We start from the raw sequence: 27,602 nt of genomic DNA, 5'->3' as shown, positions 1-27,602 counted from the left end.
ATTCATGGTAAAGAAACACCAAACACAAACACGCCTGCCAAGGACGCCGTCGCCTGTTCCGTGTAAATGGAAATCAGCCGCCTATGAAAAAGAAGATACTACGCTGTGAATGAGCTGCTACCTGAAAGCATATGGACAAGACAGGAAGCCGTAGGTGAGTGTGATTACTGCACTAATTACTATAGTGGCGGTGCAACGAGAAAAGAGCAGTTCAAAGGAGCTACAACTGGCACAAGCACAAACGCGCGATGTCTTCCGGATCTCGCTGTTTGCCACAGATTTGTGCAAACTAAACAATCCATATGCATGTCGAGAAGAGTCGCTGCCGCAGCCATCCGGCTGCCCAGGCTTACCTTGCACCCGAACATGAGAGACAGGGTCCGGTTGCTGCAGATGACCTTACACTGGCACATGACCGGCGAGAGACACTTTAGATTCCTGACAGGCAGAGACATCAGTCCAGAGCCTCACAGCAGACAGACAGCACAGAGCAGAGCCCGTCAGTCCGCCGCCACTCACCCACAGCCACGGTACAGTTAGACGAGGGAGCCTGGGAGCGGGGGAGGGGGTGGGTGAGTGAGTGGGGGGGTCAGGTCGGTGATGCCGGTTAACAGGCGGGCAGCCCGGTAGAAATGTGGACGTGGCGGCACTCGGGTCGAGTGTTTTTATTAAACCTCAGATCACGCATGTTTGTCACGGTTAAAGCGTCGGTCTGTCGCTGCACGATGCCATGTTGTCCAAAGGTTTAACACCCACAGCATCACTCATGATTAGTACTAGTCTCTCTCTCTCTCTCTCTCTCTCTCTCTCTCTCTCTCTCTCTCTCTCTCTCTCTCTCTCTCTCTCTCTCTCTCTCTCTTGATTGACCGTAAAGTTTGTACTCAACGCGCAGCTGGAATCATAAGGGGAAAGAGACTGAATTGAGAGATCCGGTGTATCTATTTTGCCCAAAGGCAGCAGGATAATAATATTGGTAATAATATTCAAGTTAAAACACACACGCGCGCGCGCGCTCATCTCAAGGCAGAGGAAGCGGGGACACATTAAATGGCCACACATCAAACAGACTGCTTCACCACCACATGTTACAGTGTGATTACTGCGCCCCCTGTCGGGTATCTGCGGGGACTGCTCCAGGAGCTCTCCGTGGTGCTGAAATGTTTCAAATCAGTGGACAGCTCTTGATGGCTGCAAAATGACTTCGCGCATCTGCTTGCTGATTGAGCCAAAAGAAAAAGTGTCATTCATCAACACAAGGTTATTGCCAGTGTTTGTCTCTGTCATCTTGCAGCATTTCATAAATGAGACAAAATAGCAGAAGAAGACCTTTTGAACTCATTTCTCATAAATAGACGGAAATTCATTCACAACAGATAGGAAAGCTGATGTGTGATGTGCAGGTAAACAAACACACAGCCGCAAGCAATCAATGAAGTAAAGTGAAAAAATATCAGACTGAAAAGGATATTCCTTCCTGTTTTTGTGTTAGCATTTCTGAGGTGCACTGTTTTTGATTCGTTAACTCATCTCCCCACATCCCTAACAGGCAGTTCACGTGAGTGCATGTCAACTTTTAACATTGGTGCTGTAAACAGAGTTTAAATCAAGACAGAATGTTTAAAAATTAACCGAACAATATGTGATGTGTTTCTCTGAAAGTGCACACTTAAAACTCATAAATAACTTAAATTAAAATTAGACCCGATGATTGATATAGTGATAGAATTAGTTGCAACTGAAGTTAATACACAACCTCATACAATGCACATTTATGAATAAATAGAGATATAAAATGTACTGAAGATAATCAGCAGCATCAATAACAGGTAACCACAGTATGTCTTTACAGGCTTCTCAAGATGAATGTCTCATTTAGCCTTCATGTGTGTTTTGAGCCTCTCTTCCTGTGTGTGATTGTGCTGACATGGTGAGCCCACAGGGTGGAGTGAGAGAACCAGGTAGGCTAGATTTAAATATTGTGCATTCATCTCAGGACCGACTGCGGCGCAGGGCTCAACGCTGCCGGGTGACGTCAGCGTTAAATCGAACGCACAGACCGTTCCAAATACACCAGTGTGCTGCTGATAGTTTTTTTTTCTTCTTCTTCTTCAAAACCTTATCACCCTCCCAGAGAGTAGGGGATATCCTGGGAAATCTGCAATGTGCTAAAGACATCAGCAGGATTATCACGGGCCTACAGAGGGGGATCATGAATTTCAACACAGTGTGAAGTAGACTAGTGTCACTTTCTGAGGAAAAATATTCTTTACACTCCACTCAAAGGCAAGAAAGAAAGAGGAGCCTATAAATCGACAGATACAATCAATACAAAAAAGTGTAAGAAAGCACCCTGTACAGTAATGCAGAACAAAAATCTATACAGCTAGACAGCCCTCAGTCTTGATCACATAATATTTGAGATGTGTGTGTGTGTGTGTGTGTGTGTGTGTGTGTGTGTGTGTGTGTGTGTGTGTGTGTGTGTGTGTGTGTGTGTGTGTGTGTGTGTGTGTGGGCACAGCCTGGCTCACATTCTTCTTTTAATACTCCAGGTGCATGACGTTTTTCCTCTTAACAGTTGGTCTAACTTTATACTTTGACTCTTGTCTCTGATCACGTAACAACACAGAGAAGACCTTTCAGACGGTTTCCATGGATATTACTTTCTCCAAAGGAAAACTCTGTCCTTGAATGCAGCAGTGAATGTATTTTAATAAGGGACTCTGGCATTGACTGTGCACTGAAAAGCGATTGCAACGATGAGTAACAGACTTGCAATAGGCCGCCTCTTCAAAATCACACAAGGGTGGTTCCACACATTCTGCTCTACTCCTCTTTAAATTACGTCCACACAGTTTTCTCTGCGTGTTCCCCTCCCATCAAACTCCACTCTGATGGCAACTGACTGAGGTCTCCAAACAAGTTCAAATATCTAATCATTTCATCAATGATCTGCCTTATTTCAAGAGGCTTTTACAAAGCAGAGATACAATTACAAAATGAAGGAATGAAGAAAGGAAAGGTTTGTAATATCTTTTAGTATTGATGACTGTAAGTATCTGGTTCTGCTTTGTCTTGAAATAACTGTTGACACGGACAATGCACAGGAACCTTTTCATTTCTTTGCTGAGCTCTGGCATAAGAGCAACGTTAGCCCACACATGCCACAGAAAGGCTTTTTGTGTGTATATAACGCTGTATAGATTATACAACAGAGGCTTTTCTACATTTAAAATGTACACATATTGGATTCAAGCAGCACATCATTTTCAGGCACATCATACGTAACGATGGATACGACTGTAACGCCATCCATAATTGTTATAGGAACAGCGTAATTTCTATAGTGATCCTATACTGTAAGTGGCTTCCCCCCTCCATTATAGCAATATGTAAGCGTGGGAGTCACAAGGAAACCTGAACTGTGGTGTTCCAGTGTTGAGTAAAGCATTAACATCCTAATGCTGCATTGTGTGTGTGAGTGTGTGAGACAGAGAGAGAGAGAGAGAGAGAGAGAGAGAGAGAGAGAGAGAGAGAGAGCCCCAAAAGAGCTGGAGTGTTTCCATGACAACATCTGCAGGGGGTGGCAAATTCCTAACAAACAGTCCACTTGCCAGCAGCATCCTTGGTCACCCTATCTATAAGATGACTGCTTGTCACGGGTGATTGTGAACATAAAAGCAAGTGTCTGCGTGCGATATCAATGAGACTCACGCCGGTGTTTTCTCCAAAACATGGAGAATATGAAGAGGGCTAGAAGAACAAGCTTATTATTCGCCAGTGGCTGTTACAGCAGCTCGCTGAGCCTCTGAGTGCCAGAAATTGTGCTAAGCCTAATACGCTGTAGGTTGAGCCAGATGTGCCATAATTAGCATTTTCTCATCTTGTGGTTGAGGAGAACCTTTACATAAGAGATAAAGGAAGAAATGATCAAAGTTGCCACACTAAAAATTTCACTGTGTGCAATCTGATGCCTTTTTTATGTCTCTGCATGCAGTGTCCACAAATAGATTAAAATCTTCACAATTACAACCAAGTTGGAACTTTTTTTTTTTTCAAATATGCTTGCTCCTATTGATCCTTTGTGCCCATCTTAGATTTCACTGTATACATTCTTTATTTATATGTGAATGACACCATAGTTTTGTCAGACAGAATGTGACCATTTTCTATTTTTTTTTTGACATATACTCAATTGAAAACAGTACAAAGACAATAAATTTAAAGTTTGGCCTCATCAGCTTGATTGATTTTTCTAAATATCTGCTTAATCTGAATTTGATGCAGCAACATGTTTCAAACAAGTTGGGTGAGGAGCAACATCAGGCTGGGAAAGTTGTGGAACACTCCAAAGGTAAAAAGGTTCAGTGGTAACTCCCGTCATTCAATTCAACTCAAAAATCAGCGACGAGACCACCACAACATCCATCTTCATTTGTCGCCAAAAAACCCACAGAGGAAGGTACATGAATGCGTCCTTTTAGCTCACTGACTGGCTGGCCAAACTTAGCTGGAAAGCAAATGTTAAGTTTAAATTATGTTACACTTGGCTTAGAATTGATTCGGCCTTTTATTGAGAAGACATATCATTAATGTAAAAGATAATCAGGGGACTGATTCGTGGCCATAAAACAGGCACATTGCAGGCACATTACCAGCTAACACAGCTGCACGTTCATGACTACACGGTTACAGGTGGACCCCTTTCTCTGCTGTTTTAAGTGCCTGTTTAAACTTCGAATATTCAATACACACATTTAATTTGACTTGCGTGCCAACTCCGTTACAATGCTGCCAGTGTTGCCACAGCTGTGCAGAAAAGCCACAGACCTAATGTAAGCTTATCATGCATCACAGTCACTGTCGTATTAGAAATGATCCAAAAAAGGTAGATTATAATTTCAGAGCCACACTCTCAGCTTTGTGACAATACATTTTACAGCCAAGAGTGTTTTCATTAGTGTATTTACTTTAAGAAAAAGAAGAATTTTTCTCAACACACACACAACAACACTTGATGCTGCTGTTTATCTGAAAAATTCAAAACTACCAAATTGAAAAATAGGAGTATAAAGTCACAGACAGAGGAAATTCTCAAGTAAAGTACAAGTACCTTGAATTGTACTTGGGGAAATGTACATATTTCCTCTAATAACAGTGTTTGTTTGTTTGTTTTATAGGAGAAGTAACTAGCAATTCGTTCAGTTTGCGATTGCCAGAAAATGTCAAACATCAGGAGGATTTATAGGGTGTGCAGACTGCAACAGTTTTCATTAATGTTGAAAAGAGAACTTTTTCCATGACCACAGTCATTTAGATCATCTACATTTGGAAACTGTAGATGATCATCAGAATTTGATATGACTGGGACTTAAAACAGGGACTGAGACTATTCTCACCACAGTAACTTGGGACTTGCCCGAGACTTGAAGGTTACGACACGAGATTTGCTTGTGACTTGCACACGTGGCTTACTGTACTCCCACCTCTGGAATAAATATGACGGTGACAAAGAAATTACATGTTTCCACCCTATAATCTGTTTTAGAGTGCAGCACATTCAAGCTGTCTTCCTTGTTTTTAGCCTGTGTGTCCTTTAGCTACGTGCAGGTAAGCCCACACAGTATTGGTAGGCTAACCTGCTGAGAGTGAAATTTTCCAGTGATTGTATTCATTGGCATTTGTAACCTCGGTCGCGTAAACAAAGCGGGGTATATAAATTCATCCAAATGTTGTGTGGATCAAATGTGCATCACTCTTACACAACAAGCCTCCAGTCTTCAGCCTTCTCTAACCTCCAGCCCTCAGCAGAAATAGTCTAACTAAAGTGCAAACACAACTGGGAATCTCCTGAGGCTCTGAGACTGCCTCAGCTCTACTGACAAGGAAACACCCAAGGTGAGAATTATAGTATTCGCACCTACACAGAACCTGCTATGTCTGATTTCACCTGTTTGCGCGAGAAAAATATTATCGTGTCAAGCAGGGCTAAAAAATGTTTGGAAAATACAGAACGCTGTTAGCAACAAAGTAATCCACTGTTTGAAAATGTCAGGGAAAGATAAGTTGGACTTTAAAAACTCCTTCCTCGTTTTCCACAAAATGCACCGGGATTAATTCTTCCAAAATAAAAGTTTAGAGCTAAAACCTGGACTCCCTGGATCCTGCGGTAGAGCCTTGCCTCACCTCAACTGCAGGTGAAACAGCACCACTCAAAGGTTGCTCTGCAGGCAAGCTGTAATGTTTCACATCTGATATCCCTGCTTCCATCAGCTGTATAAATCTAACATGCCAGAGTGGACTCATCACCGGCAATAATGCCATAAGCATGAAGTATGGTGTGCATGTTACACCTTTAACCCATTTTAAGTGACTAGCAGGGGAAGGCACTTGTTTTTCTGCTTTAGATGCGGCCAGGCTTAGAGACACTTATTAAATGGTTAAATGGAGCTCTTGGGGATAATTATCTGCACCACCCTCAAATGGGATGAGAACATCTACACCGTAATCATGAAAGCCTAACAGATGATCTTCTTCCTGTGACAAGCAAAGAATGTCTCACAGCAACTACTGCTCTAATTCTATACAGCCATCACCTCACTTCCTCTATCACAGTCTGGTTCTGCTGTGCCTCCTCCCACACTAAAGACAACAGCAGTGTGTTGTCCACAGTACTGAGACGATCCTCTGCCAGCTGTCCTCCATCTGAGACACATACATGTGTGATGTGAAAGAAATGCGGACGCTACGGACTGTCGACTCCATCTCCAACCTGCACCAAAATCTGTCTATTGTAAACCAGAACCACCCACGAGCTAAAAAGCTTTCTCTCAGCAAAAGCAGCCACCATGTGCCTCCCCATCATGTCAAACGGCAGAACATGCAACCACAATGGCTGACTGTGCTGCATATGCTGTAATGTCCTGTATATTCACTGTGTAACATGAGACTTGACTTCAGTTCTTTACAAATAAATCTTATTCCATTCGTATTGTGTGCAGCTTATTTCATGTAGCTCAACCCCAAATCAAATTGCACTGAACAACACTTGGATCGTGTTCATTTAGGTTCAGACTCTCGATGATTCCTCTACTTGAATGTTATCAATTTAGAGGACAGTACATGATGCACAATGAGATAAACAAAAATAAACTGCTGCTGAACACATTCCCCTCTTCACTAATGAAAAACATGATGCCAAAAGGGCAGTATGATTAGAGGGGGACAAATTTCATAAAAATAGAGTTCAGATTTTCATAGATGGGGCAATTTGAAATACTGTATATTGTTGTCTAAACTGCTGCCACTCTGTGCTGCCTAATGTGTTATGTCTGCTTATTGGAAAAAAGTTTTGTTTTTTTTTTAGCATAAACACAGGCTGGACTCAGTTCACTTTGTGGACACGGTATTGCTAATCAGAATGTGACAATTTACTAACCCTTTTTGACATATACTCCATTAAAAATAGTACAAAGACAATATGTTTAATGTACCTCATCAGCTTCATTGGTTTTTGTAAATATCTGCTTATTCTAAATTTGATGCAGCAACATGTTTCAAACAAGTTGGGTCAGGAGTAACTAAAGACTGGGAAAGTTGTGGAATGCTCCAAAAACATCTGTTTGAAACATTCGACAGGTAAACAGGTTGATTTGTGACAGGTGACAGTATCATGATTGGGTATGAAAGGGGCATCCTTGACAGGCTCAGTCATTCACAAGCAAGGCTGGAGTGAGGTTCATGGTTCAGGGCATGGATGTGAGCGCCCAACCATGATGCTTCTTCCATTAGGGCAGTGGTTCTTAAAACTTTTCTGTCATGCCCCAGTTAAGACATCAAGAAAAGTCCCATCCTATAATTTTTATCAGCCATGAAAAATAATGTGGCAGTGGCTCTATGCCCCCCCTAGTTTGAGGACCACTGCATTAGGACAACTCTTATGAGCTAGTACCATTACATGCCAGTGGTTGTCCCAGAGGAGCCACACATTTACAGCACTTAATGCTATAGATCAGGGGTTTCAGTCAGTACGGTATGAGTGACTTCACTGCTTTTTGTGCATGTTGTTTCTCTCCACTAAAATTGCTAAACTTGTTCCACTGATGAAGCCAAAATACCCCAAAACATTTGGTGAATAAAGAACTGTGTTCTGGAGAAGAGTTGTGTGACGTGTTTTAATGATGATGGACTTGCATTGAAGCCCACACTGCGCTGCACCTCGCTGCGTGCGCTTTCTCAAATGTATAAATTGCCTGCCACTTTTAACAGAGTAAAAGCAGTTTTTTTTTGGAGCCATCTCTGATGAAATGCAACAAAGAGGCTCAGACCACCACCGATGGGTTTGGCTCGGCATGCAGCGAGCACAGCAGGCTACCAGTCTGGTTAGCCACAGCATCGCTTGTAGCCAAGATGATAAAAACAGAGCCACCGCGTGCCAACAGGTAGAGCTGACTGGCAGCATTTCTGCAGTTGACTCAACTGAGCAAATGCTTCTGTAACACAACACTGTTTTAGAAGGCCAACAATGTATTGTTATTTATCTTTTTGCTTTTGCTGTTCTGATAGCTAAACAGGGCTCGCAGAGCTTGTAGCAGTAACTGGGGCACAGAGGTGATATGGGGCTCTTCACTGTTGGGATTGTTGACTTTGGAAACTCACTGTTCTTACTGGCACATACAGGCTCTTTAGGTAGGAAAACGCTAATTTCACTTACAATATGAATGGCAGCAAAATTTGAATGGGCTGCACGGGCCATTAGAACACTTCAAATCTTCAAGTCACACCAGCGAAGCAGCCTGGCTACTACTAACTTAAAAGCAGTAATTAACAGCTTCCCATAATTACCCAGTGTGTTAACTAGTGAGCAATGTTTGGTTGAATAAAGGCTGTTACCACAAATGCAGACAAAAAGGATTAGAACAGCACAATTGATTTTTTGTACAACATATTAATACACCTTGGCGCTACATTATGATCCAGGACCCTACTGTGCATGAGGTCTCCATCAGATCTGATCAATACTGTTGCATGTCAAAGTTGTATTCAAGCCTGTGTTCAAGCTCTCTGCAAGACTGCCTCTGCAGAAGCCTGATTCGTGACAATACAGGCAGTCCTTCCTATTGGCTGATCAGGTACAGCAGTAAGAGATGGACTTTATAGGACTCTGCCCTCCTATCACCATCCCTTTTAGCTAATTGGGGATAGCGAAGACCAATCAGCCAATCACATGGCCCATCAAACTCATTACAAAGCTGTTCATGGCAATGAAATAGCAAGATGTTGAAACATCACTTACAGTCAGCTCCTGATAAGAGCAAGGACGAACAGAAGACAATAGGTGCATAAATACAGCACAAATGAAATGTATGTTACAGTATAGTGTCACACCAAGACAGATTGAATTACTTAGTTACTACTTTGTGCAGCTAAGTAGTAACATTCACAACATGAAGCTAATGTATCTGATTCTGACGAGTCTCGCAGGAATATTGGAGGATCATGTTGCCATAGAGGTTGTATGAATAGGACACTGACACATTTTATACAGTGTGAAGTTTAACTGCAGACTCTCAGCTATAAAATCAGGGGGTTTAAATCCACATCAGGTCAACTGTGTAGGAATTGCAGCCCTTTTTGTACACGATTCTCCAAATTTAGGGGACAAAATGTAATCAGACAAATCTAACTGATCTTCTATGTGGTTGAAATCGTTTACAATGATTGGTTGAAGTTTATGACCCACAGACTTCAACAGACTCTTGCTAACTTCCCTGGTGCTGCTCTGACACTCCTGGATCGCAGCCATCTTCATCAGTTTTTTTCTTTCAGTATGGTCCTCTGTAAATGAAACACATACTCAGTTGAACTTGAGGTCACGTGACTGTCCCGGCTGGTCAAGAGCATTACACTGTTTGGCCTCACAAAATCTCCTTAGCTGCTGTGGCTGCATGCTCAGAGTCGTTGTCCTGCTGATTGTTCAAGGAGTTCTAATGCATCCATTTGGATCTGAGCACTTTCTACATTCATCCAGCCATGACATCACCTCCAATATGTTTGACAAATGAGGCGGTCTGCCTCTTGGATTATGAGCTGTTCGGCGTTTTCCATCACTCTGGCACAGGTCGATCTTTGTCTCATCTGTCCATAACACTTGGACTGAAGAACTGGAAACCGGTTTCCTGCACCTCTTGATACACACTGTAACCTTGCCTTTCTGAGGTTTACATCTTGTGGTGAACCTGTAGAGGTTATACTGGCATAGACTTGTCTTGATGGTTGTCTCTGACACATATACACCTTCATCCTGGAGTGTCTTCTTGATCTGTTTGACAGCTGTAAAGGGGTTTTTCCTCAAACTTCCTGTTGTTCTTCTGTCATTCACTATACTGGTCTTCCCTTATCCAGCTGGTTGTTCACAATTTCTGAAGTCAAAAGTGCATCACTGCTTCTTCAAGGATCCCTGTGGAGTTTTAGACCTTCCAGTGGTGCTATGTGGCTGTTTTTCTATGAGTAAGTCTCCTTTTCTTGTTAATCTCGTGTACATGCATGATGACACTATACCCAGTCCTACCAGTGATGTCATACTATTCCTCTGATGTACAGGTAGCGTTAATGTGCCAGCAAAGCTGCGGAGGACTGTGCATAAACATGGATGTAAACAATGTAGAGTTTAAAAATAAAAAAGACCCTAAATGCAAAAGTCACAACTAGAATCAACTGCAGATCTCTTTACATTGAATCCTCCAAAAATGGATGACGTTTGCAATGTGCTTCATCTGACGTGGCTACAAATAGTCAGGACTTTAACTTCTGTTGTTTCATTTTAAAATCCAAAAGGCTGGTGCACAGAGGCAAAACAACAAAAATGTGTCAATGTCCAATAAATGATTGACTGCACTCTATATTCCAATTATGTAGTCAGTAAAAAATAATGATTCTCCTCCGTCAGAGCCACTTACAGTCTAAATCTGCTGCACAATGAACTGCTGAAACTGACTGCCTGTATTTATGTTCACATTTGCAGTAACAGCTCAGACAATAACCAGTGCATAATAAGACCACATGCATGCACACATACATACGCAGAGGTTTCCGGAACTGCATTAAGTGGCATCTTGGTGCCATAACACTCCACCGGTCCTGTGCAAGCTCACCATGTCTATTCAGCTAATTAATGCTGGAGGAGCTGTGGACTCCTCTTGCCTGCTCAGTGTTTTCATTTTCACAAACACACACAACTGCATATATATGCTGTATTCAACCTAATGGAATATGTGTGACCAAAACACATCCTCTCACCTCCAACCCTAATCCCTGCCCCTAACCCTGATCCTAAGCCTTTAATCGTAAAAATGAAATGACCTCTTTCGAAGTGACGACTGTCATTTTTCAGTCAACTGGAGAACACTGGTCTTGTGTCCTAATGTCCTCACAAGGATAGAGTTGCACAAAATTATGAAATATAGATAGATGAAGCCTATTCAGTATAGAATAAATCCATAGCATAAGTGAATCTATAATGCTTTAATCAACAAGTCTGCTAGAGTTGCACTCCCTCTGCGTGTCTAAACATGCTCACTGGCACATACACACCCACATGTGCCAGGCCACGTTCATACGTAATACTTAAAGTGCATGAATAAACCTACGCAGAGCATACGTACCAGGAGAGAAAAAAAGGAAAAAAAAATCTTCATACACATATTTCTGATTCATCTATGACAGTGGAGGAGATTGCAAGCATGTTCGATGCAATATGCACAGATGTAGATGCAGACCTCCCGTAAGCCTGCCAGAACGACCGGCAGACTTGAGCTAACATGCAAAACAGAGGCGGCCACAGAGAGATGGAAGGAGAAGAACGACACGAACAGAGAGGTGAATTTACCTACCACACACGGGCAGAGAGAAGGGAGCTTAGTGCGGCCCTTCATGAGCGAGAGACAGAGGAAAAACAGCCTCCCAGACACCCGCAGTAGAGGAGGAGAGGGATGGGGAGAAAGAGAGAGAGAGAGAGATGGGAGGCTGGGGAAGGGTAAGGGGAAATAAAAAAGAGGGAGGGGGAGAGAGGGAAGGGGAAGGGGGGCGGGGGTGTCGTAGCAGACGAGGAGGGAGAGTTTTCCTGGAAGCCAGAGTTGTTGGTGTTGGATATATCTTGATGTTAAAGGCAAGGGTCTGAATGGAGAGGACTGGCAGCCCGCTCCAGCTGTGACTCATAAAATATGTTTGTCACTGCTGGTGAGTGAGGGAGGGGAGAGAAGGAGACGCAGAGACAGAGAGTAAACCTTATATATTATTTTATCTTTCTTCTGCTTTCATGAAATAAACAGCACAGCACGCTGCCATCCACGCTGCTCTTTGCTCCCTCTTTGATGCACCGTCGCACATAAACCATACACATCAAGAAAAGGTGAAATATTAAGAAGATGACTTAAAGTGAGGAGCAGTTTGACACAGATATCCCTGTTATGCAACCATTATATAATTATTTATCCCTTTCTGGCTGGTGTTTTAGCTCTTGCCTATATGTTCATTTCTGAGGTGCAAATTCGCGTCATTGCCATCCCGTCTGTCTTGACCTCAGCCTACAAAGTCTCACACTTGAAGACTAAAAATATAAAATATCAGCTTATCGAGGATGCTCCATAAGGACCCTGTCGATGTGCAAATTCAGGAAACCTCTGCCCATCAAACACTGAAATGATTAATGGAGACTAAATTAACCACTTGTCATCTATTAAGCAACAAAAAAAGCTGCTTCCAGCCTCACAAATGTGAGGTTTTGCTCTAAGTTTATACTCCAAATTGAATACCTTAGTCAGGCAAAACAGGTAATTTTACAAATAATACAAAATAGCAACACTTCGCAGGCAGTCCAGGTGTGAACTGAACAGACCCAGCAGATGCAGAATGTACCGTACAAAGATGATGCCCATTAGGAAAGAAGAACCAAATTCCTTTAAATGACCTAACAATGAGACAAGCTTTCCGGTCCACGCTGCGCTGTTACACATCTGAGCAGTTGTAACTTTTTTCCCCATTTTGAGTTTTACATGCAAATCCTGCGTTGCTGTGCCTTGACACTCTGCAGTGGAGTATAGTTTTAAAACCCGTCTGAATGGCATTCACTGTGAAAAAAACGTACTCGGGCACTCATCACTGTGACATCTGCAGAAACTTGATCTGTCATTTGAAGAAGATTTGAAGAAGTCATTCACCGGTTTTAAACTAAGAGTTGTTGGCTGATGTGTTCAGCGTCAGACATCACGGCTGGCTCTCAGAACAGTTTGATAGACTTTATTTCAAGCGAGTGATTTTGTTTCAGCATCATCTTCTAACACTGTTTATACCCCGCAAACTATCTCATTTCAGCAGTGATGAATTGGGGCAGTGTGCTCTCTCTGTATATCGATCAAACGTTCTCCATAGGTCATAAATTAGTCATACTGCACTCTGTCTTTTTTAAGTTCATATTTCATGTCATTGTCCCCTCTCTCTCTCTCTCTCTCTCTTTTTTTTTTTTTTTTTACATATAATACCTTCAAAATGTGACAGATAGCTGCCAGTGTTGGCCGGATACTCAGATGTCTTTCTGTTCTAAAGGATTACATCTCCGACTGCCTTAGGAGCAAATATAATCTTAATAGAGCCTGCTGTACCTTATCAGCTCACATTTTCCTAACATAGTCATATTAATAAAAAGATTAAAGCTGCATGTGTTACAATAGGTATTCACATGTTGAAATGGCAGAGAATATTTGTTCCTGCAAAAATATCAGTAATAGTTCCTACCTGGACTGTGAAAGTTGATTTGCTTGGGAAGTTTTCAGGTATCAAATGAATATGAGAGCAGCAGTTAACAGTCAAATGTTTCATGAAATCTATAATTCAGGGCCAATGCATCATGTCACGTAAGCGCAGAATGTATTGCTTTATCAAACGTAAGCTGCTAAAATCAGCGATATAATTCTGCATTCACTCTGATCCATACAGTACCTTAACTTGCCTCATAATGGGTGTATTTGTCCCTGCTCTTGCCTTCTGAGGTCCTGTTTCTCTCTGCTACATGGCTGTATTAAGGGGCAAGCAGAGTTGAGCGAGGGAATAAACAGAGTAAATGCACCATGACCCCAATGGGCTGTTTTACAGTGGACTGCTGTCGGGTGATGGATGGGTTATGACACCTGCGGAGGTTAGGCCCAAAGCCCTCTGGACCCCAGCGACACACTGAGCTGCGGCTTCTGCATCAGCTTCACTGTCTGTGACTAAAGACAACTGGAGCACGTCGTGACATTTCCATCTGGAATGAAGCCTGTACTGTTAGAATAGTGTCAAATGCTGTGTAACCCGCGGATCCAGCCGCATAAGACCCAACATTAATTTTCTATTCTCCGCATTCATGAGCATTCTCTGCTGCCGCCTACACAGAGGTCATCCTCCTACCTGCATACTGTGGGTTTCACATTATCAACACCCTTCAATGGCAGGCCTCTCTCTCTCTCTCTCTCTCTCTCTCTCTCTCTCTCTCTCTCTCTCTCTCTCTCTCTCTCTCTCTCTCTCTCTCTCTCTCTCCCTCCCTTCCTCCTTTCATCTCTATTCTCTCCATGATGATACCCCTGCCATGTTGTCATGGCAACAATCGGGCCCTGATTGCTTGGTTGCTAGGCAACTGACATCACCTATAAGAGGAACATGAAGATACAGAGCCAGAGACAAACAAATCACACAAAATATGTGCGCTTGTACATGGCTGTCGAGTGTGAGCGTGTCTGTGTGTGTTTGAACTCTCACTGTGTCATCGGTTCATGTCGTGTTTTTCATTCACTTTAGTGGTAAAGCCACATGTGTCGGCAGCAAAGGTGTATCATCAGAGTTAGGAAGCATATAATTCAAATATGACTGGTACCCTGGGCAGTCTTCTGCTCTTTGCCGAGCAGGAGGTTAAAAACCTCCTGAATCCATGACCTGAATTTCAGATGAGAACATTACAAAGGTCTATGACAGGGGACCACTCATGAATAGCCGAAACGGGTTCCATCAATTTCCTAGTTATTATGAGGAAAAACACAAGGCCTCGATTTCAGTGTATGTACTCTAAGGCTCGGGTTGCTGGACGTTGCATCCGAGCATCCAGCTGTTTGTACGGACACAGGCAGCTCAAGTCTGACAATATCCCCGAGCCAGGTCTCCATGGACCCCTGTGCTGTAGTTTACCAACATGCCACAAGGTGTCATTGTGTGCTATATTGAAAAATATGATCACAGCACTGTAAGAAAATCTGATCCCATTTGCAAAGCTATTGCGAGTGCTATTCATATCGATGATATCAGCACAACCAACCTTGTCATTCTTGTTTCTGTCATTTCTCTTCTACCGTCCTCTTTTTGGCACTTCCCATCCAACTCCACACATACACCAACACTACACATCGACAGACACACTCTAATTACATAACATATGCTAGTTAGTTCAGTCTGTTAACTAAAATGCCTATAGTGTGGTTTTATTACAGAGGCTCTGGTGAGAAGTTGACCCTCCTTGACCTGCCTAATGAGGCCCATAGGACCTCCTCTATTGAATCTACCTACATCTTTAAATATACATCATCATTACCAGTGATTTAGCTATTTCTCACTCTTATCTACTGAATTGCCACCACAATTTGTTGTGTTTCTTGTCCAGGCAGTGCATATTAACAGTGTTAGAGCAGTGTAGCACAGCTGTCAGCCACAGTCCTCCTCCTGGTCCACCAAAGCAGGCTCGTGTTTCGCCATTAGCCTTCTCGCTCAATGTGAGACGACAAAGTCTCCAGCTCAAACAACCCATGATGGATCTAATCTGTCACCTGTCATATGGACAATTTCAGGACAGACAGTGATGCTGACAGCCAAAACACTGAAATTAAGCAGGAGAGCCTGGAAGCAGGCTGGTGGACAGGAAGTGGGCTTTTTTTTTTAATATGATTAAGACCAAAATGAAAGATTGAATTACATTCCCTTAATGTTAAATTAACAAAATAACCCTTAACACATCTCTGATGTGAAACTGCACAACAGATGTCTGCTTGTCCAAAAGGGGGCAAAGCAGAAATTTGCCTTTTAATTCAAACAAATAGGAAGATATATACACACTAAAAAGCAATACCGATGCCTGTGGCCTCTTTGCATTGTGGCATACTGAAATATCCACTTATTAGAGCTAGACATTTAAGGTAAGATTCAAAAAAGGCTTTGCTCATTCTCTCTATGGATGAAACTGTTGAGCTGAGGGAAGAAAAAGGCAGCGAGAAAAGAGTGGAGCACAGATTGTGTTGTGTGCATTTGACAAAGAGGAGCTCTTAACAGCCTCCTTGCTGGCAAAGGCTCCCGGTGGGGGTGGTGGGCTTCAGAAAGTAGTTGAGAGACTAGAGGTTAGCATTGCACTGGTAATGTTTTGTCATAGCAAGGCACTGATATGAGCTTGGATGAAGTTGATTGAAGAACATATAAACTGATAAGAAAGCTTATATGCAGTGATTTGATGTGTTGATTTGATGTTCTGAATGAAGACCACTTTGATAAGAGTTAAAATCATTTGATGGTTTATTTCTGCATTCACATTTGCAGCTGCTTGAATTTAGCCCCAGCAGTAGAAATTAGCACCATGGAGCAAACCTGTGCCTCCCGTTTAATTAAACCTGACGCGCTTTCTAAGACATGAACTCACTGCAGTTACAATTCACAGTGCAGAAGCCACTTGTGCTAGAGCAGGATGCTCTGCAGTTTGTGTGAGTTCTGTCTGATCATGTAGGTGTGTGTGGCTTTCTTTCGGGAAAGCGGTTGAATGTGTGGGTGAGTGGTGCAATATGTACTTAAAGACGCAACAAAACCATAGCTGACCACTGAAATGTCAGTAAATATTTCACAATATTTTTTCATGGGCGGAAACAGCAAGCCGTCGTTTGGGCCGAAATGATGATCGAGGAAGAGAAAAAGGGATCTGCCTGTGTAGAGTTACATCTCTGCTATCCCCTCGACAATAGAGAACCTCTGCGCTGTGCAGTCAGGGCATCAGACTTGCACCAGGGCAAGCCCTGCTTCTTCGCTCACTGTGCCCTGGGAGCAACTTGGCAGGATCAGTGTCTCTGTGGCTGCATACAAAGGCCTCATGGAAGCTCGTGCCCTTGAGCGAAGATCATATTAGCTGTCCACTTGATCGCTAATCCTAACCCACAGCGCGCTGTACTGTATGTCACACGCTCGTGCAGACACACATCGCACAGTATGGTGAATGGACACTTGTTAAGATGAGCGGAATCGCGGACGAGCTGTATGAATACTGACGAGGCTCTGTTTGATTCGTGAGCGGAGGGTTTAGCTTAACTCCATTTTGGAGGCTCTTAGGGCTAGAGGAGGATGCAGCAGCCATAAGCTTCTCATCCTTGTATGCACACATGCATAAATATTCATATATATTGAACCATAAGAACAGCTGGCAGCACAGAATTATTACAAATGTGAGTGCTCAAACTCATCCCAGTCAGGAAGATGTTCATGTTGGAGGATGGAGCCATACATGAAGCCAATAATGTGCACACAGAGCTGCTGACTTTGACTACATCTTGTCAAATGTATAATTTATTTGAAGAAGCACTAACTAGGGAAGCCTCGAAAGTGCTGAAGAGGAGGGCAGAAGGTAAGCTAGCGAGTAGCGAACAGGAAAGGGGAGAGTAAGCAGAAGGGGTGGAAAGGAGGTAAAAGGAGATAAAGGAAAGAGGAGAGAGGACTGAGTGAGGGATTACGGAGGTGAAGGAGGCAGGGAGGACAAAAAAAATGTGGAATTGGAAATGTGAGAGCAGAGAAGTGGAACGAGGGTGACAACAGGGAGAGGAGTGGTAATCAAAGGAGTGTAAGACAAGCAAAGCAGGAGGAAGGCATGGAGCAGAAATATACTGTATTTCCCCCCAGGAAATACATACGTGATTCTTGATTGCAATCGTTTTCTATCAGACATCACGACAGCAATAAGACAAGTTGCTCTTAGAGCTGAAATCCCTTTCACTGTGCGCACCATCTTTGTTCTTGCCTCTCAAACAAACCGAACCATCCTTCTCTGACTCAGTGCCATACAGGGAGGGAGAGTCAAAGGTATTGTCAGACTTGCAACCAAATATAAATCCTGTGACGTTTCCTCAAAGCTGAAATGCCATAATATTCTAAAGGTTATGTAATGGCACTTCTGTATGATGCACTGCTATCATATGTTGCGTATCTATTTTTTTTTTCTTCTTTTTTCTGAGATTCTAGCGTAGGAAGGAGCAGAAAATTACATAAGCTGTTGAAACACTCAGAAGAAAAAAAAATATGAATCAATTACTTGGTAGGAACTGAAAGTTTGAGTGTTCCTGGGTCATCTCTTTTATAAATTAGATGAAATTATAGGAGGCTCGAGGTGGCATCAGAGCAGCTGCTACTGTATATCTGCCTTGATGACTTCACATCACATCGTCATTTTTTGGAGAGCTCTCAGAGTTAGTTTCGTCTAACAGCTCATTTTCAAATGAAGGATGCCATCACGGCATGCAGACATTGTGTCACATATCTGCGTCTCTGAATCATATTTGAGGCTGCCTCCGAATTTCATCCACACCAAAGGTTGGAGCTCGTCGGGGGTAGACCGGTGTGTGAATACCAGCATTATAAAATAAAAAGAAATACTTGACGAGGACAGAAAAAATTTCTATTCAAATGATAATAATCAACTTCCTCTTTAGTGCAAAGGGGCTCTAAGTGCTCTTTATTTTCCTTCACAGTCTTGCACTAATTCTGCCCATTTCAGTCCATTTATTACATCTCTCTAGAAATTCAGGCTTTTGTCAAATTTCCCACCAAACTACTCAACACAGTGGCTCACTGGGGGTGCCTTTTAGTCTTAAGGATGGCTGAGAGAAGGTTGCTCGGGCCGCTAGTCTTCAAACTAAAGGCGACATGGAGGACAGCGGTGTTTCAGTTAAACTTATCAGATATCTGTCACTCACTGGTTTACTGTGGCTTCACCCACACAGCAAAACTTTGTGCACAGACCTGAACCGGGAAGCAGCATTGTTCACGTAACCTATTCTACAGTATGTGGGTGTCAGGGAACAGCTCGCCCAGGGAGCTGCTCACCCATCATCTGCTACATGATGGCAAGGCACACTCCTCACCTGCAATGCAGCCAGCCTCCATTAAAGTTTAATAACACATTTAAAGGAATACACGCATTTAAAGTTTGGGGCAAATCAAGTCAGTTGAAAGATTATTATTATTATGCTCGATAGCAAAGATTTGGTGAAATGTTCATTGTAGAGTGTTCTAAGTACATGCCACCAAATGTCTCCTTGGTTGATGAAACACTTTGCCAATCAGTCAATATATTCTTTTATGCACTAACTTTCCCTTTAATAAACTGACCATCTGTCTCACAGTCTCTTGGCAATAGTTGCGTCTTCTTTGCCAGCTTTACAGTAAGTCTTTTCTCACTTTGATAGCGATGCAGGATTCTGGAACAAGTTTGGTGAAATATCCACCATTACCAACTGTGGTCTTTCACTTAGAGCGTTTCTCTCTCTTCTTTTTTTTTCCCCTTCGTCTTCGCTAACTCAGTGAGTCACACTCAAGACAAATAAGATGCATGAGGGACTGATGTTCTAGGCTTACAGGGAGAGATACCTTGACATTTTCCTTTTTGAGAATTTGGCTTGGAACAATAAGCTTTGTGGATCCAACAGGCACTTTTATCAGCTCGCAGGAAGATGTGAAATCAAGTTTTTACCAAACCAAAATGTATTTAACGCTCTTTAATACAAACCTGCACAGCGTAAAATTCAGTCTCTCTGCTCATCTGACTTCACCTACTACATGTCTATGGTTAACTGACCAATAATCTCAGTTGCCAAGGAAACTGAGAGGTTGATAAGCAAATGAATGTAATGTGCCACAGTTAAGCACAAATTTATGTAATGCGTCTGAAAGGGCCAGCTGCACTCGCTTCTGCTCTACACACACTGAGTCCAAGGGAAACGTTCAAATGATCCCCACCTTCACACAGCTGGAAGAGTTGTGTGTGCGTGTGTGTGTGTGTGTGTGTGTGTGTGTGTGTGTGTGTGTGTGTGTGTGTGTGTGTGCGTGTGTGTGTGTCTATTTCAGTTTCCCCACTTTTTGTCATCACTTCCTGCCTGAAACTGCATTCAGGTGCAGCTGCTACAGTATATTGCTCACCTGTAAGTATGTCCACCGGAGCTTTTGAGGGTCTAGAACAGATTGAAGCCGTCTGAACAAACACAGTCCGACCCCAGAGTGTGTCTGGAGACCGACTACATTAAAGCGCCTTCATTTTTCATTTTATCAGCCAATTTCATGACGAGGGCTGCCTCCGTGGAGCGTCAGAGCACATGTGTATGATATAACGCATTGCTCATATCCTGTGTGTGAGAGAGAGAGAGGCAGATGTGTGCAGATGCACGGTGGGCAGCTCGAATGTGTGCCCACTGTCCAGGTTGAGACAGAGCAACCGACAATGTGAGGGGATTAGCATGCAGGATGCCCTCCCATGGTCTCTCCCTGACATATTCTGCAGCTCCAGCATGACACAAAGCCCCGCGCAAGCAACCTAAGCGCCGGCTCTCTCCCGCTTTTACTACATCCACGCAGGTCAGCCAGCCCCTGTTTATACGCTCACAAAGCATGACACAGAGTAGGAGATGCGGAGAGAGTGGGAGAGAGGGTCATCTAGGAGGGAAATATCAAAGAGTATTCTGTCTACACACCACTCAGGTAGCCCAGCTCGCAACATCTACAAAATCTCCAAAAAGCTCACAAAGATAGACACATGTTTGTGCCTCACAGAAGACGTTGACTTTTAGATTTCTAAATGACAGAAGGATGAGAGCTTCCTTCTTCTCTGTGTCCACATACAGTTGTAGCATCTCTCACTCTCTCTCTCTCGCTCACGCACACACACACTCAGAGCTAAAGTAAGGAACAACAGAGAGGCTTACCTTTGTAGTCACAATGCAGAGGCAGTCCATGGTACTTAGAACAAAATATTGGGGTGTATCTCAACCCCCCCAACCCCCCACGACAGAGGGCTGAGACCCCACACCCCTCTCCCCAGCCTGCCCCACTCCTGCGCTCTCACTCTCTTCCTGCCTTTCCCCCCTTTTCTCTCCTTCCGTGAATCTGTTCTTTGACTAACTGAACCAGCGAGGGAAAGAGAGGATGGAGGGAGGGGGAAACATGAAAAGGGAGGGGGAGGGCCACAGGGAAATAGAGAGAGTGAGCAAAGAAAGAGAGAGGCGAGGAGAGAGGGTGGTCTCGGAATTTAGTATGAGAGAGAGAAAGAGCGGAGAAAAGGGTAGGTGAGAGTATATCCGAGGGAGAAACGGCGGAAAAGAAAGAGAAAAGATGGGGTGAATATGAAAAGAGATGGAGGAGAGGGGGGTGGAGGGGGGGTGGAGATGGAAAGCAGAGGTGGTGGGGATTAAAAAAAAGGGGGGGAGGGAGGTTCACACCGTGGACAGAAAGGGAAAAGAGAAACAGAGAATAAGACAGCGAAACAGCAGAGGATGGAGAGGAAGAACTGAGGGAGGGGACAGTGAAGGAGAGAGAAAAGGAGAGGGAGAGTGGGTGAGTGTGTGTGTGCGTGTGTGTGTGTGTGTGTGTGTGTGTGTGTGTGTGTGTCTGTGGGCATGTGCGTGTGTGAAGACAGAAGGAATTAGACCGAAAGCAAATGTGTTGAGGAGGAGAGTGTGAATTACATATGCATCACAGAAAATGAAAAGACGAAGCACCGCGAGAGCGACTTAAAGAACACCAAATCTCACACACACACACACACACACACACAGACACGGGAGTTTGCATTAACTGGGTGAAATGATGAGACTGAAAATGCATGAAGGTTTTTCTGCTTGTTGTAGCACTCTGCAGCTGTTGCCTTAGCAATGGTGCAGCTGTTGCCATGGCAATGGGGGGGCTTGTTGTTGTCATATGGTCACTGTTGTAGTGCTGAGGACTGAGTGGGGAACTCTGCATCACCTGTGCATCAAAATCTGCGTGTGTGTAGTTGTGTGTTTGTGCATTTGTGTTTATGTGTGTGTCCATTCATTTTACATTGAGCAATATAGGGCAGAGAGGCATGAAGGACAGTCATATTTAAATAAGTAATCACCAGAAACGATCGAGTGGATTATATGAATACTACATATCCAGGATTCAGCACATGATTTTTTGAATTCCCCCAAACCATTTACAGTAAATTATTATGTTATTTCTTATACACTTTGTCATCACATTAGATATTTTTGTGTAGCTCAAATAAAACAGTGTAAAAATGTATGCACTTGTCTCAGCTGTACACTCTGCCTTTAAGACTGCGGACTGTACCACTCGGGCTTGTGTAAGGGGGAATGTGTGCTTCAGCGTCTTTGCATCATCAGTTCTATAATTGTACAAATCCACCCCTCACCCCGCTTTCCAGCTCCCCACAATGCCGGAGCAATGGTGCAGCAATAAAGCAATTCTGAATGATGAACACACATTTATCCCCTGGGGTGAGGAGTAGAGGCTTTGATCGAAATGTACAGAGCAAATACAGCACGCACACACACACAGACACTTAACATCCACAGATGGCCACATCCTACAGATGGCTGCTGTTATAAATACCCTCACAGTCACACTTTCACAAACGTCAGGCTCTGTAATTAAATGCAAGGATGGTCTACCTTAATCACTCTACTTCCACTCAATTACATACCTGTTGATCCCCACTCAGACTTGTTTTTTCTGTTTTTACTGCACCTGATCATCATCTTTTGACTCATACCGAACGGGTCAACTACAATCTTAACTTGGTCGACGGCAGCTTAATGTGACACTTTAATGAGATATCCAGCGGAGATTCCAGCAGAGGAGGTTTCAGCAATATTTCACCATGTCATCATATAACATTTAGTAACTCCCACTAGTTCTTGATGCCTTCCGACAACTCTATTTATTATACATTTGAAGACTAAAGGACTGTAACCGCAGAATTTTTTCTAAGAAGATTGATCTTTTAAGAGAGCACTTTTGTCTACTTTCAATTATGAATAGGGGGAGAAAAATATAATGTGATATCAGGGAATCCCTTAACAGAGCAGATGATCTTGAGCTGTGTCAGAAATTGCACTTTTATCTGAAATGAGTACAGTCATTATCTCAAGGCATATTTTTGCTGTTTATTTACAGTGTGGACCACAATGATTTTTACTACAGTGGCAATCATGAGCCTTGAACTGCTAATTTGATGTTCTCTCAAGTGGCAATGTGGCCACAAAGGAACACTAAATGTGTCTTTTTGAGAGTGTTTTTGCTTAAAATTTTGTTTGCAAATTTGCAGCTAATGATTATTTTCATTCCAATAAGTACAAATGCCTCCCACAAGTAGAACTGGACTGATAAATCAGTGGATATCAAAGTTATTGCAGATATATCATGTCTGCTGGCCAGTAGATAACAAGAAATGGCAGTGCAAAGGCTAAACTAGGTAGAGGTCATTTAGAAGCAATGTCACGGTGACATTTGGTTGTTTGTCCACCAGAGAGCACTGACATGTTGATTTTTCAACTGTAGAATGTCTGGTTTGAAAAACCTCATCTAAGGCGTCTGTATCAAGATTATTGTTTACGCTGAAGAAAACATTCCTATCCTATTTTTAAACTCCCAAATATCAGTGTAAGTCTGAAAAATCTAGCATTGGGTGAACCTTATGAGTTGTCAGAGTCTAAAATGTTGTCTTCTAACAGCATTGTCTGAACAACAGATAAAACCCAAAGGAATTCATTTTATTTTTACATGAGACAGAAGAAATACAAATATTTGCTGATTTTATTTGATAAGTTACTTGAAATGATCAATCTATTATTAAAGTATGAGTCCACATCAATACTGTCATATAATGAAACTTGCAGGCCCATATGTGCGCTGAAATAGTCTTGCTTGCTGTAATCTTTCTTCTTGTTAGTACTGTCTTTTCCCCTTCCTAATATGCTTTCGATGGAGGACAAAATCCACTGCCCTTGGTACAAAAATGTGCTTTTATTCCAGAGTATCTTAGGTTAATAATGAGGCTTCGGCAGTCTGAATTTATCACATCAACTGGATATCTTCCAAACTTCAAGCCTCTTTGTGTTTCCTCAGACTGTTTGGATGCAGAGCTGCAGTGGAGGGATAGTAACACAAAGAGTGAGTTTCAAATGAAAAGAAAAAAAAGAAGAGGGAGGTGCTCATTGGATTTCAGGCTGTTGAAGCCTCATAAACTTAGCGTATTTTGGGGCAGGCCAAGTCTCTTGTCCCCCATCATATGAATGTGAGGAATGACTACAGAAAGCAGAAGCTGTTTCAATGCACAAATAAAGGTGTGACTTGACTAATTGTGAACCTATTCTTTAAAATAGTTGCAAATTCAATATCCGTCTATCAACAAATCAATTAAATGTGTCAGAATCTGAATGAAATCTGAGAAAATCAGTGAACTCTACTGTGATCACTGTTTCGCCCTGCATTATTCCATTTCTTTATAGTGTAGCACGCTCCTTTGCTCTGCTGTACTACACTAGTCCTAAGTGCCAGCAGAAATGGGTTTACAAATTCACCTGTAAATGTCACAGATAATTAAGTATTCCCACTTATCACATCTGTGATGTGAGGTTTCTGTTTTTCATTTGTTCATTTGTGCAGCAGCACTTGATGTGGCCCAGATTGATTGATTTATTTTTCCTCTTCCCCCCACTAAACTTCTAACACTGAAAAGCAAAACTGTAAAACGTGAGCTAAAGTGTCCTTATATGAAGGTGAAAACATTTGCTGCGTATTGCAGAGATGAGTTCAGGAACATTTTATGGCTGTAAATATTTTAGTGAGAAACTGGGGAGCAAATCATGTTTATGATTTAGTCATTGCTTTAGTAATTAATGTAAGTGGGTGTGTGCCAGCATGTGTGTGAAGTAATCTGGTGACTATAGCAGCGGTTTGTGTACATTTAGAGGTTGAGTGCTACAATGATTTTTTTTTTGGAGTTATGGGCCATATACGGTGCCTAGCACGTGTTTTCTCTCAGAAGATGATCCTAATATGGCTGACCTGTATACAAGATTATATAATTCTGCTCTCGAGTGAGGAAGGAGCTCTGCACCCACATTTCCTTTGCCAACGCCTGAATATTCTCTCGAAGTTAAGATTCTTCTGATGAACAGTATGAGCTTCAACTGTCACAAAGATGAGCTACAGGAAAACAGCCAAACATTGATGATAGTTATGTAAATGAGGGAAACGTCTGAAACACACAAACCTTCCACCCACACAGGTACACATTTACACATGCACATGCTGTTAAAAATATACCATGCTGGAAGTAACAAAGAGAATAACCCCTCCCTATGGACAAAATCCTCAGAGCGTTTCCATTGATGTACATCCACAGACCGCCGTTATAATAATTCTTTCTTAGATCTGAGGTGCACTCACCCAAAAGTATGTTGTCTCCATCCTCCTCCTGCACCGCTTTGCTTAAAGACTATTGTCTTGTAGCTGTATGGTATGTCTGTGACCAAAAAGTAGGCCAAGGACAAGCGCTGGTCATCTAAACAGGCTGAACCTAAGCAGAACATCCAGATCATGGGGCTGCTGACTGAAAAGTGGCCAGATTTATCTTTAGCAGGGGCCGGTGGCACAATTTTCATTAGCACTGCCTTACTCAAATGACCATAGAGTTTATTCTTGATGGGATATCTTTTGAATTCATCAGGAAATAATGCATACAGAAACAAGCGTTATGGTGATCTAGAATATCAGAACAAAAGATTTTAAAATGCTACTTTCACTTAAGAGATGCAGACATGTACGATGAATTATTTTTAGCATTATTCAAATATTAAAAATAATACTGGTCTTATTGGCTGCTTCTACCTAGCAGAATCTCCCTTTCCCCGGTCCAAAAATATTCAGCTGGCGCAAAAACCGAGAGACCATTTCTGAGTTGTCAAGGCCAAGAGACACCCACAGGTGTCTGCACGCTCGCCCGAGGAGGTGTCACTTTTTTGGTGTTGTTTTTAGGGGTATCATTGTGAATATTTTGGTGGCTGCTCGCTGGGCCTGCCTACTCTCCGCGTCGCAGCAAGGATGTCACTGCAGCTCCCCTGAAGTACAAGCTATCCTTGGTGCAGGTGATGAGTGCAATGTACCATGTGTGAGTTCCTCAGGAAACAGGCTGCAGTTTGGATTCTGGGACTTTCGTGCATCCCGAGGCAGATGTTCACTGATTTGGCTGATGTGTGTAATGTTTGTTTCTGAGTGATATGAAGGAAATATCGCCACCAGATTGCTCTGCATCTGTGCGTGTAAGCAAGCTTTGGGGTTTGTTAGATGCTCATAGCGGTGGAGCCGCACACCTGCTCAGCTTCAGCAGGAGGTGAGAATGGGAATTTAAGTATATACTGCAATCATGCACTCACAAGACCCATTCAACTATGCATTTCTATGTGCCTCTAACTCCCCCCCAAAAAACATGCATTATTTGCTACCTGCACTCCTTACGCTGCCTAATGTGCCCTCTTTCCTTTGTCTGCTGCTTTTAACATTTTGAGAATCACACCCCAGCTTTGGGGCTCATGATTAAAGCCCCTGAAGCCTCTGTAACATTCAACAAATATTCATTACTGAATGTTCAATAATCATGAGTTAATGTTTGAAAAAGGAATATTATTCATAGAGTTAAACATCACGTGTACGTGGGTGTGCTGATCAAATTTGACTTGCGGTGGCCCGGAAGCATCAACGGACAACGCCTTAACTGTCATCGCATTGTGATTCAAATATTGCTAAATCCTGATTGGTGCATAAAGATGCGCAATGTCACTGTTTCCCACAGAGCCCCACCCACTTCAAACCAGTGAGAAGAGCACAGAGGAAAACTCCAATATGGAAGTGCTTTATGTGAAATAATACAAAATGTTCCAACTTTGGCAGAAAATGTTTCCCATTGCTCACAGGAAGAAGCTAATTGAGAAAATGACTTTTTGGAGCCTTTAAAGGTGACGATTAAAGGAACATATTGCTGCTAATTATATGTGGATGGCGCACAGACTGTGTCATTGGTATTTGCAGTCTATTGAGGGTGTAATATAACTGTCTCTTTGCCACTTATGCTGACAGTGAAATTGTTATTCTCCAGCTCAGAGAGCCTGTTTCACTGTGCCTACATGTACCAGCATGCCTCGCACATTAGTGATGAGTCAGCTGTGAATAATGTCATTCTTCTGAATGGCTTTTTGGTACTAATAAAAGCAAAAGAGTGCTGTTAACATCGCTTGGCATTGTTCAGGACATGAACACTCCTCACCAAGTGATGGTGGCAAGTGTGCGCCCCAACCATCCAATCATGTGTTGAGGGTTTGTGGAAAGCCACTTCATCGTCATCTGGTTGAATTTGTGAGACTCTAAGTCGTTCAAAAGAACAAAGCGTCATCATCATAGCAAGCCCAGTACTGCTCCTGCTGCCAGGCGGGCATGACTATCTTTTTGACTTTGTTACATTTTCTCAGCTG

At 42.7% G+C, this 27,602-nt stretch overlaps 1 protein-coding gene across 9 annotated transcripts in view; it reads right to left on the bottom strand.

Annotated features, from left to right (window-relative positions):
* The window catches only part of LOC139345188 (disks large homolog 4-like), a 61,354-nt gene extending 39,757 nt beyond the window's left edge, over positions 1 to 21,597 (bottom strand). For 2 of the 9 annotated variants that reach the window (XM_070983727.1, XM_070983729.1), the window contains exon 1: positions 21,015 to 21,597. In XM_070983727.1, the coding sequence (XP_070839828.1) occupies positions 21,015 to 21,044 (30 nt within the window). In that variant the 5' untranslated portion in view covers positions 21,045 to 21,597. Of the gene's footprint in view, positions 1 to 353; positions 553 to 11,888; positions 12,062 to 21,014 lie in introns of those variants that run through there. The other 7 variants (XM_070983724.1, XM_070983726.1, XM_070983730.1 and 4 more) reach the window with 6 other exon arrangements.
* Positions 21,598 to 27,602: the final 6,005 nt, after the last annotated feature.

The sequence above is a fragment of the Chaetodon trifascialis genome, chromosome 16, assembly GCF_039877785.1.
Source record: "Chaetodon trifascialis isolate fChaTrf1 chromosome 16, fChaTrf1.hap1, whole genome shotgun sequence".
Taxonomy (NCBI): Eukaryota; Metazoa; Chordata; class Actinopteri; order Chaetodontiformes; family Chaetodontidae; genus Chaetodon; species Chaetodon trifascialis.
Note: the sequence above shows the minus strand (reverse complement) of the source record. Positions and strands in the feature narration are given on the sequence as shown.